The sequence below is a fragment of the Mytilus trossulus genome, chromosome 3 (assembly GCF_036588685.1).
Source record: "Mytilus trossulus isolate FHL-02 chromosome 3, PNRI_Mtr1.1.1.hap1, whole genome shotgun sequence".
NCBI classification, from domain to species: Eukaryota; Metazoa; Mollusca; class Bivalvia; order Mytilida; family Mytilidae; genus Mytilus; species Mytilus trossulus.
Genome location: NC_086375.1, coordinates 92,406,362 through 92,418,544, shown reverse-complemented (window position 1 = coordinate 92,418,544; position 12,183 = coordinate 92,406,362). Strand labels below are relative to the sequence as shown.

Here is a 12,183-nt window from a genome sequence, read left to right as displayed (position 1 = left end):
ATAAAGTTTGTGCTTTATTTTTTATTTCGTCAAAAAACATGGCCGTTATGGCTAAAAATAGATCACAGGGTAAAATGCAGTTTTTGGCTTATATCTCAAAAACTCCGGCATTTAGAGCAAATAAGACAAGATGTTAAAGTATTCATTAGGTCAAGATCTACCTGTCCTGTAATTTTCAGCCGAATTGGGTAACTGGTTTTTCAGGTATAATGCCCCTGAATTGATGATTTTAAAGAAATTTTGCAGTTTTTGGTTATTACCTTGAATACTATTATAGATACAGATAAGCTGTTAATAGCAAAAATGTTAAGCAAAGTAAGATCTACAAATAAGTCAATTTGACCCAAATTGTCAATTGACCCCTTAAGGAGTTATTGCCCTTTATAAACATTTTTTCACAATTTGTTCATCATGTTGACTTACTTTAAAAAATCTTCTCCTTTGAAACTGCTGTATCAATTTCAGCCAAACTTAGGCTAAATGAGTTTTAGAGTATCTAGTATAAATTTTATATTTCATTTCCTTGTATGTCAAGAAACATGCTCATATGGCTAAAATAGAACATAGGAGAAAATTATTTTTTTTTGCTTTTGAAGAAAATAGGACGATTCAAAGAACATTTAAATAAATTGAAAAGCCAAAATAATCATTGATGAGAGATTTAACCAAAAAAATTCAGGTGAGCGATTCAGGCTCTTGGGAGCCTCTTGTTTTATATAGATAGACCAGTGGTTTTCCCGTTTGAATGGTTTTACACTAGTAATTTTTTATATAGGAAGATATGTTGTGAGTGTCAATGAGACAACTCTCCATCCAAATAACAATTTAAAAAGTAAACCATTATAGGTCAATGTACGGCCTTCAACACGGAGCTTTGGCTCACACCGAACAACAAGCTATAAAGGGACCCAAAATTACTAGTGTAAAACCATTCAAACGGGAAAACTAACGGTACATGTATGTTTCGGTTTACTGTCAGGTTCATGTTCTGATTTAGTAAGCCTTTCTAAACATGAAGGATATCAAAAAGCAAACTTACATGACTTTGGTTGTAGATCGTTGTAAATACAGTACGTAGTTATAAATGGCATTTAGTCAAATATATGCAAATTATGCAGGGGCTCTTCATTTAAGGATTATTTGAAATATCAAATATAAAAAAACAACCGATAAGTCTTTCCGAAACAAATACATCATACAGACAACATTGATCAAATACTAAATTTACAAGTTTTGTACCCACAGGTTACACAGTTGTTAACAAAACCAATCCCCTTAATAATTATCATCTTTTTTAAATAATTGAAATCCGCCAAATAACATAAGAACATAAAAAGTATATGTATATATAGAGAGAAATGTGCGACAAGGCTGTACAAACCATCCAATTAATCCAATTAAAGTTATGATTGAAACACTTATTCTAAATTACAAGTTGGTTATAGAGGCTCTAAGTGTTTGTGTTTCTATGAATATTATTGTAAGCACCTGTCTTGTTAATTTGTCTACTGTGCAAAAGTTGTATTATATCGCCATGTATATGGTTGTAAGATAACGGAGAAAATAAGTTTTGAATTTCTAAACATCAAACTGGTGTTTCATTTTGAATCTATATGTAACAGTCTATTATTTGAACTTGGAACTATTTTTAATTATGGAATTTGCATGATTTCTTGTGTTTAAAATTTATAATAAATTTCATGTTTATTTGGTATAATAACCTTTTGAGTGATTAATAACACTTTCCATACAATGTATTTTGGTTAGATAGTGTTGTGCGCAGCACAGAACAATTCAGTACAGAATAATCATGGAATTTATTAAAAAAAATCAAAGAAATCAAGCAAATTCCATAATTAAAAATAATTCCAAGTTCAAATATGGCCTGTTATGTACACTTTTTAATTCCTAGAATTTTATACTAGAGACACATGCTATCCCTATGCATATCGTTTTAAATTCATAGGAAATTTCATGCCACCAATAGTGTAACATTTTTTAATAAAAGTTTCCGTATCCAAGTCATACTTCTAGCTAGTGTTCCTAGTGAATTAATACAAACCCTTTTGTTATTAGTACAGAAACGTCCTGTAAAATAAAGAGGTAGTCGTAGTCGTTAAACATCCCCGTAGTAGTAGCACCCTGTAAGGTTATAGACTGTGAATCACTAGAATTGATTGAATCGAACTTAATCCACCAATTTAATTGTTATCAAAGGTACCAGGATTATAATTAAGTACGACAGACGCGTGTTTCGTCTACATAAGACTCATTAGTGACGCTCATATCAAAATAGTAATAAATCAAACAAATACAAAGTTGAAGAGCATTGAGGAATCAAAATTCCAAAAAGTTGTGCCAAATACGACTAAGAAAATCCTTAGTTTTTCGAAAAAAAATCAAAGTTTTGTAAACAGGAAATTTATAAAAATGACCACATAATTGATATTCATGTCAACATCGAAGTGCTGACTACTGGGCTGGTGATACCCTCGGGGACGAAACGTCCACCAGCAGAGGCATTTAAGAGATGAGTTCATTCTGGAACATGATAGAAAATACATTTATTTTAAATATTTTTACTGGGGGTATCAAATAAAAATAGTGAGATATTATGGGGCGGGGGGGGGGGGGGGGGGGGGGGGGGTAAGAAATTGTATATGTTTGATTTCAAAATGACCAGCCCCCCTCCAAGGTAAAAATTGATAAGCCCCTAAAACATACAATTTATATTGATTTGTATTATATTATATTCTAAAACTATGATCAGTGGCGAAACAGGGGGGGGGGGGGGGGTTCGGGGTTGGAACACCCCTTGTTTTTTTGACGATTAATACCGATTTGAATGAGAGCCGTGGTGTAGTGGTTAGTGCATCGGACTACTAACACATAGGTTCATGGTTCGATTCCCGTTCGGGATGAACATTTCAGGAACTCAATTTTCGGCTCTCCTTTGACACCATTTGCGAGTATGGTCTTAAGGAAACGATGGTAGTCCGTCGGAAGGGGACGATAAATGGCTGACCCGTGTTAAGAGAGAGCCATATCTCTTGCACGTTAAAGATACCCTTGTAGATTTCGAAAAATAGTAGGCTAATGCCGCTACAAGGCAGCACTCGCACCTGCAAAGTGGAAAGGGATAAATATAAGTTGCAAAACTTGTTTCCCAATCATCTATAAATAAATATGTTTAAATCAAATTAAAACAATTTGAATGGGAGATTTAAGTTGGAACCCCCCTCTTTACTCTGTGTTGGGAAGCCCCCTTTTTAAAATGGCTGGATCCGCCCCTGATCATGTTTAGCAAATACAATAAAACAACGGTGCAAATCATATATTCGTTCGCCTACACGCACGTTTCCCTGTGTGGTGCAGTGGGCAGTAATTGCGGTATAACATCGAATCAAAACTAAGAATATTCAGATCTCTGAATTTAGAAATTAAAATTTTCTGACATAATTTCATCTCTGAATGTCTACTAAAACATTGAGTCCTTCAATATATGCTTATGCCTACATATATATCTTCACATTTATATCTTTATTGGATTCTGACGTTTATGGTTATACTTATATAATTCTTTTAATAGTTCATGTCAGTCAATTCCAACAATAAAGGTGGAAACAATCATCAAGTGTAGTAAATAATTGAGAATATGACGTCTTGCTCAACGGAAATAACCACAATGCTAATTGTATTGACACTTATATTCATTGTACAAATGTATATATAATCTTTAAAAGAATTGATTTCAAGATCATACCTTAGAGAGAAATTATGTATTTTTTATGAATAAATAAGAATACTTGGAATAATTGGAGATGTATTCCTAAAAGAATATTTCCGGTATGTGTGTGAAGCATATTCAGGAATTAGTCTACCCTTCTTAGAGAACTTTGAGAAAATTTAAAACACTTAAAATACTCTTAAAGATCAAAAACGAATTCAGTGGTTGTCGTTTGTTTATGTGTTACATATTTGTTTTTCGTTCATTTTTTTTTACATAAATAAGGCCGTTAGTTTTCTCGTTTGAATTGTTTAACATTGTCTTATCGGGGCCTTTTATAGCTGATTATGCGGTATGGGCTTTGCTCATTGTCGAAGGCCGTACGGTGACCTATAGTTGTTAATGTTTGTGTCTTTTTGGTCTTTTGTGGATAGTTGTCTCATTGGCAATCAAACCACATCTTCTTTTTTTTTTTTTATATAAACACAATTTCGATTATCAAAAACTGTAAAAATGCTATAATGTTTGATCTAGGTATCTGTCTTTTGGAATTCCTGTAAAGGGCAGTCAATGGCAGAATTAAGGAAAGCCAATATAACTGGTGTCAGACCTACAGATATAAACAGTCCAGAAGCTCAAACAGGACTAAGCATGGACCAAATCATCGTTAGAGCAATGGGCGGTATTGAAGGTAAACTCATAATCTACAACAAGAATTAATACATACAACGCCGTTTTCAAAATGTGTAACAAACAAACATATCATCATAAGGTTTAAAAGTTGGTTTACGAAAAAAAAACACCTGTTCATTCCTTTTGGTAGTGTTTAGGGGTCATGGAAATATTTACTTCCATGACCATAAACACAATTAAAAAGTCGTGTGAATAGATAAAACAGTCGTGTGAATAGATAACACACTAGTGTGAATAGATAACACAGTTGTGTTAATATTAGTAGATAACACAGTCGTGTGAATAGATAATAGTTACGGTCGTGTGAATGGGTAACACAGTCGGTAAACAGAAACTTATTTTGGTAAAACAATTATACATGCAGTCGGTAAATAGATAACACAGTCGTGCAGTCGTGTACATATTCGTGTAAATATTCGTAAGTGGCAAAAATCATTCAGGGTTTAAAAAATACTAGAATAAAAAAAGATGCTTTAAAGAACATGCAATAAAAACCAGAACAAGTATAATAAAAGACAAGAACATACAATCAAGTAAATTAAATTGAACACAACAGAAAACAAAGAGGACCAGAGTTAATATAACATGGACAAAGCAAGGCGAAAAGTGATATCAAAATAAAAAAAAAAAAAATTCCGATAAAAAAAAGTGGAATTTCATACGCCCTTTGTGAAATAACAAGAATTATTATTATTATTATTATTATTTACAGTGCTTATATAGCGCTTATCTAAATAAACATTTACTCTAAGCGCTTTACAATGCATAAAAACAATGAAACAAGTACATATAAACATATTTAAAAATCAAATACAAATAGAAACCATAAAAAATAAAAATATACGACTAAATATATGAAAATTAAAACTTATTCATCAAAAACGATTTAAAAAAAAATGAAAGCTAATTTTGAAAAAAAAAGTATTAAAAGCAAATCAACAGGAGTGCTTCAGTTTAAAAAAAAAAAAGACAAATAGCTTTATGTCTAAAAATAAAAAGAGTAAAGGAAATAAAAAGGAAAAATACGTAGGTATGAGAAATATCTTAAAAAATAAAAAAATTAAAAAATGTAAAGGTAATAAAAATGCAATAAAAAGTTAATATGATACATAAAAATATAATCTGAGATCAAATAAAAGTCTACAACTGTCCGAGTATTAATTATGTGGAAAAGCCTGTCTGAATAAATAAGTTTTTATGTTTTTCTTGAAAGCATTCACAGATTCAGTGTTTCGCAATTCTTTCGGCAAGTCATTCCATAAAACGGCGGCCGCTCTATCAAACCGTCTCTCTCCGTATGTTTTTGTTCTTACTATTGGTTTGACTAAAATCATGTTGTTTTCTGACCGAAGAGTTCTTGTTGGCTTGTAAATGATAACTAGATCTTGAAGGTACACGGGTGCTTCTTGTTTCAGAGCTTTAAACACATAAAGCAACACTTTGTATTTGCATCGATATGCTACCGGCAGCCAATGAAGAGATTTTAAAATTGGACTTACGTGTTCGTTTTTCTTCTTTCTTGTTATTAATTTTGCGGCAGTGTTTTGGACACGCTGTAATCGTTGGATTGCATTTGCGGGAAGTCCATATAATAACGCATTTCCATAGTCCAATCGAGACGTTACTAAAGAGCAAACAAGTGTCTTTGCTGCATTCTCTGTAATGAATGGACGAATCCGACCGATATTTCTGATCTGATAGAAACAAGATTTTGAGGTTGCACTGATCTGTTTGTCCATCGCCAATGTTTTGTCAAAGTAAACACCAAGGTTCTTGACGCATGCTGAATTGCTAACGATGTTTTTACCAAAAGTAAGATGGCAGTCTGAAAACTCTTTTAATCGGTGTTTCGGTGAGAAAATTATCAGCTCAGTTTTATCTTCATTCAATTTTAGCTTATTTGAACACATCCAAGAGCTTATGTCCGCCATACAGGTTTCAAGTCGAGCAGATATATTGTTCCAATTGTCAAGGGGTTTAATAACGAGATAAACTTGAGTATCATCCGCATAGCAGTGGTAACACATATTATGACGTTTACATATTTCACCTATGGGTTTCGAAAAGATGCAGTAAAGTTTCGGTCCGAGAACGGATCCTTGAGGAACACCATACTTGAGATGAACATCGTCCGACTGAACAGAGCCGATTGCGATACGTTGAGTTCTATCAGTAAGATATGATAACAACCAATTTAGCGCGGCTCCAGATATTCCGAATGAGTATTCAAGTCGCTGTCGTAAAATGGAATGGTCGAGGACATCGAACGCTGCCGACAGGTCTAGCATTAATAAAACTACACAACAGTTGTTATCAAGTGCAACAGCTACGTCGTGATGAACCCGTAGCAATGCCGTCTCGGTGGAATGGTAAGCTCGGTAAGCAGATTGAACACTATCAAAAAGATCGTTCGATTGAAGATGGTTCTCTAGTCGACATTCTACAACCTTCTCAAGGACCTTCGATATAAATGGAAGATTAGAAATTGGACGATAGTTCTTCAAAACTTCTTTGTCTAGTCCCGGTTTCTTCAGTAAGGGTCGTACAACTGCTTCCTTAAATGTTTTTGGAACATACGACTCTTGTAATGACTTGTTAACTATTTTCGTTATGATTGGTGCTAAGTTGTCCACACACGGTTTTAGTAACGAAGTTGGCAACGGGTCGAGTTCGCACGATTTCGACGGAGCCTTTGAAATTATCTTCCGAACTTCATCCACGGATGCAGATGTAAAAACAGTAAGTGCCTGTCCGTCGAACCTTACATCTGCGCAGAAGGCGTCATTTCTATTTAGAGAGGAATCATCTTCACTTGATAGACATCTCATGATGGTTTCGATCTTATTGAGGAAGAAGTCGCCGAACCTGTTCGATATATCTTTATCGCACTCGCGTGATGGCAAAACTACGGTCTTTGTATTACCCATTAGCTTGTTTGTTAAATTGAACAGTTTCTTTTGATCGCACCCTATTTCCAAAATTTTATCTGAATAGTAGTCAGTCTTACACTTCAAAAGCAGCTTGTGTGTTTTGATACATTGCTCTTTATACAATTGTTTATGAACCTCAAGCTTTGTCTTCCGCATTTTACGCTCAGCCTTACGGCGCTCTGTCTTAGCGGTACGGAGCTCGGATGAGTGCCATTCTGTATTCGGGCGCAATGTTGTAGTTTTGGATTGCATTGGAGCATGTTTCTCAATGATAGAACTGAGCACTGAGTCATATGTTGAAACTAACTCGTCAAGCGTTGCTATCTGATTTGGCATGAAATTCGAACAATTGATGTCGGTATTAAAATCGTCAATAACAATATCTTCGAGCTTACGGAATTTCATGGACTCACGTTTTTTAGGTGGTTTGTTAACGTTCAGACTACAGTGAACCGCGAAATGGTCGAGTGATGGAACGCCTTTATCATTACAAAGATGTAATTCCTCAATAGATGGAATGCCGATTACAATTGAACTGTCTTCTCTAGTTATAATGACATCAAGTGTGTGTCCACGAATATGAGTAGCACCAACAACATGTTGCACGAGACCACGATCAGATAACGTTTCAGTGAATTTTCTGGCGTCACAGTCGAATTTATCATCTAGGTGGAAATTTAAGTCTCCCGTTAGGATTATATCATCGGATATTCCCATTGTATAGTCAAGAAAATCCAACCATTCCTCGAAAAAGCTAGATGTTTTGAACTTGTTGGCACGGGACGGAGGTGGACGATAAATCACGAACAGACGGAAGTTATTTCTTGATGAACTTATATTGCATTCAAGCAGTTCGAAATGTGAAGGTGATTTTTTCGTTGGTACACGTTTAACAGGAATGTTCAATTTATGTATGATAGCAACACCACCACCCCTTTGGACGCATCTAGGAGCATTCTGAATAGTGTATCCGTCTGGTAAAAGTTCAGATAGAATACATTTATCGATGACGGAACCGAGCCATGTCTCTGTTAGCACTAAAATGTCGGTATTGCTCGAAATTAAATGGTCACTTATAGATAGGGATTTGTTTTTAACTGATCGAACGTTTAGTGATGTAAGAGAAAGTTGTTTGCACAATTTCCACTGCGATGTTTTTTGCAGTTTAGGTAAAGGTATTCGAATTGGCGTTGTCGATAGCTTCGTTTCTGATCGCTGATGCACAATTGTATGAATATTTCTCACATGATTGTCATAATTTGTAAGCTCAGTGTCACCGTGCGTTATGACATGAATTAGATTACTTTGATCCACAAAACGTTCTTTCCCTTTTTCTATATCTCTTTCACAGTTAATTACAGATCTTATAGATCGAAAAAAGTTTCGACCAGCTTTTGTTCCGCGCCGAGTCCGTCTGGTAGGTTTCTCGCCGAAAGAACTGTATTGTGAATTACCTGTATGCGTGATTAGTGGTCTAAATTTAGATGTAGATATAAATAGCCTCCTTATACAAAATGCACTCATGGCGAATCGATATCGATAAACAGTAAACACAAAAAGTTTCTTGGTCTATATTGGCCTCAAATAATGTTTTTGTTAAAGTTTGATAGATACTATTGCTTCAGTGGTATTTTACACAAATCCATGTGAAATATGAAGTAGTTGTTTTCGCTAATAATTCGTAAATAAGCAAAATATCACTTACGTAGTGGGAGCAGCCGACCAGCGCTAACCACCAGTCTTTTCAACCAAGCACTGAAGACTCAACCTCTGATAGCTCAAAATTAACTTGATTTCTTCCAATAGTTGCAGCACAAAGTATGGTATCCCCAGGAGGAATGATCTTGGCGGAACTTGACATGCTGTTGACAGAGGAACAATTTAGTACCTTATACGAGCCACCAGAATAGTAAGTAAACTTTTACTGGTAATTATTCACTGAGGTACAAAACTTCATATGATCTTCTGGAAAAGTTTGTCTACCTTCAACTTGACACAGAAAAGTTTATGATATTTTGGACAAATGTCAAAGCCACAGAGACTATGCCTCTACAACACGTTCTGTCCATACATATAAATGATGATTGGGTCTGTTGTGCTGTTTTGTGTACAGTTCTGTGTTGTTTTACGTGTTCACTTTTATTCTGTGGTTAGCATGTTGGAATGTACCACATCTTTGTTTTTATATGTTGTATTGGTTATTTGTGTATTTCTCTGCCCTGAATGTTCTTGCATTTATTTGTAATGTCATGTAAATAAATGGTGTCATGTGAGTGTTAAACTTAACATTGCCATAAAAGTGCGAGTTTTGGCTAACCACAACAACCGGTGCAAGTATATTTAATTGTACTGTACCAAGCCAGGAAAATGGCAGTTGTTATCTTATAGTTCAATTCTGTGTGAGTTGCATTTTCGTTTGAAATTTGGTCACTTCAGTGTTTCTGTTGTTTCGTTGTTTTCCTCTTATAGTTGATGTGTTTCCCGCAGGCAGTTTGTAACCCGGATTTGTTTTTTGTCTCAATCGATTTATGACTCTCGAACAGCGGCATATTACTGTTGCCTTTATTTTTCCGTTACCACACTGATTATGAATATGGAAATGGAAATATTTTCTTCAATTTTCTCAATGAGTTTATAATATAAAAACTCAATTGTACCAGTAAACTTCTCCGTTTTTTTATATTTTGTTTGAAGCATGAAGTCGAAATACTAACCCTTTACATGTTGTAAAACATTTATCAATAAGAAACATTCCTAGAATCAATTTTTGTATTGTTAAATAAAAGCATTTACTTATTTCATAGTGGTGACCTACGTGAGATGCCTTTCTTTGAACATAGAAGAAAGAGAAGGAAAGCCGTAAGACAATTAGACCTGAGGTGGGCGGATGGCGTTATGCCTTATTATTTTGCTGATGGTCATTTTTGTGAGTATTTGATAGATCTTAGTATCAGTGAATCTTTAGTCAAGGAGTTATTTATAAAAAAATATAGTATTTCAATTGTAGAACATGTTTCATTCAACACGATACTAAATGAGTATGAAACTCCCTGGATATGATTATATTAATTTCAGAGTAGATTTTTTCAGAAATATGATTTGATATAAGTATGCATATAGAAATATATTTCATATACTAGTATTGTTTATTGTACTACTAAGCCATGCACTATTTGATTCCAGCTGACAAAGAAAAATACCTAATTAAAGTGGCAATGCGTGAATGGGAGAAATACTCTTGTGTTAAGTTTAGGGAGAAAACCCGTAGCGACAGGAACTATGTTAGATTTCAGAATGGAATGGGGTAGGTACATCAATCAGTAGTGGACCTAACACTACATATTTCTAAATTTTTGGTTTTTCTAAATAGTATGGTGCATTCTACCACTGAAGCAGAAACTGCATTTCATCTCAGTGAAAACATTATTCTCTAATTGTAAGCGAGGTTTCGGGTTGTTTACCTTCTGGTTTTCTGTGTAACGTTTTGATGACATTTATATGTATTTGAATTGCTCCTTTTGGTAATGTGTTTTTTTAAACTTACGATGCTTCATTGCCTATAGTATCTTTTAACTTCTTCATTGACCGGTACAATGCTTTATTTAGAATATAACTGGATAAGTATAGTATATCTTTACTGAAAAAAAGCTTGTCAAATTTCAGACAAATATCCATACAATAAAGGCAACAGTAGTTACCGCTGTTTTAAAGTCATAAATTGATTGAAAGAAAACAAATTCGGGTTACAAACTAAAACCGAGTGAAACACATCAACTATAAGTAAATAAACACAACAACAGAAACACTGAAGTGCAGCTAATGCCAATGCAACATACATAGAAACGAACTTTATATAACAACTGCCATATTCCTGACCTGTTAAGAAAAATGGTGCGTTGAACCTGGTTGTATTGCTAGCCTAACTTCCCGCTTTGATGACAATGTTAAAAATACCACTATAATGACAACATTACGTGACAGGAAAAAACAACTTCGGCTTTATTAAATACAAAAAAAAAGTGGTAAGATATTTTCTAGCGAACTAATCTTTGTTAGATATGAGAAGGGAATGTTCACAAAAGAGAATGGTCAGATATTCATACAATTAGCGACAAGAGCTTTGTTAGATATAAGGAGGTAACTGTCAGATCTATATACAACTAGCGACCAGTGCTTTGTTGGATATAAGAAGGCAATGGTCAGATATTCATACAACTAGCGATCAGAGCTGTGCTAGATATATATCAAATGGGATGGTCAGATATTCACAAAACTGGCAACTAGAGCTTTGTTAGATATTAGAACGGAATGGTAAGATATTCATACAAAGTGTAACTGGAGCACCAGGATCTAATGGATAGATAAGCATATACTTAATGACTGGAGCTAAATGCAAATAAGATTTCAGATGCTCATGGTGTGTTGTTATTAAAGTTGTGCTAGCAAGCCGTTTGGTTTATGCGGTTTACTTAGATTTGTTATCCAACTGAAAGCATGCAAATAACATTTGTACAAGGTTTATTCGGACTAAAGTTTTCTATTTTATAACTTTATATCTATAACTAAAGAAGAAGAAAATGAGAACGATAAGACACGATCAGCTTATTTCATTTATACATTTGTACATGATAACTTGTCTTTTGTGGATAGTTGTCTCATTGGCAATCATACCACATCTTCTTTTATATATTGTCAAGTTAGAATAATTTTAATATAACTTTTAGATGTAATTCTCAGCTTGGAATGGTTGGTGGAATGCAAGTTCTCAATCTTGACGTTAATGGTTGCAGATGGGTATTTATGAGAGAGAACAATTCTAATAAAAGTTACTTG

The 12,183-nt window shown here is 34.3% G+C and overlaps 1 protein-coding gene across 1 annotated transcript in view; it reads left to right on the top strand.

Moving 5' to 3' along the window:
• Nucleotides 1-12,183, top strand: part of LOC134712862 (uncharacterized) — a 30,668-nt gene that overhangs the window by 1,031 nt on the left and 17,454 nt on the right. The window contains exons 2-6 of the mRNA XM_063574830.1: nucleotides 4,262-4,418; nucleotides 9,157-9,259; nucleotides 10,155-10,276; nucleotides 10,534-10,654; nucleotides 12,075-12,144. Coding sequence (XP_063430900.1) covers nucleotides 4,262-4,418; nucleotides 9,157-9,259; nucleotides 10,155-10,276; nucleotides 10,534-10,654; nucleotides 12,075-12,144 — 573 coding nt within the window. The remainder of the gene's footprint in view (nucleotides 1-4,261; nucleotides 4,419-9,156; nucleotides 9,260-10,154; nucleotides 10,277-10,533; nucleotides 10,655-12,074; nucleotides 12,145-12,183) is intronic.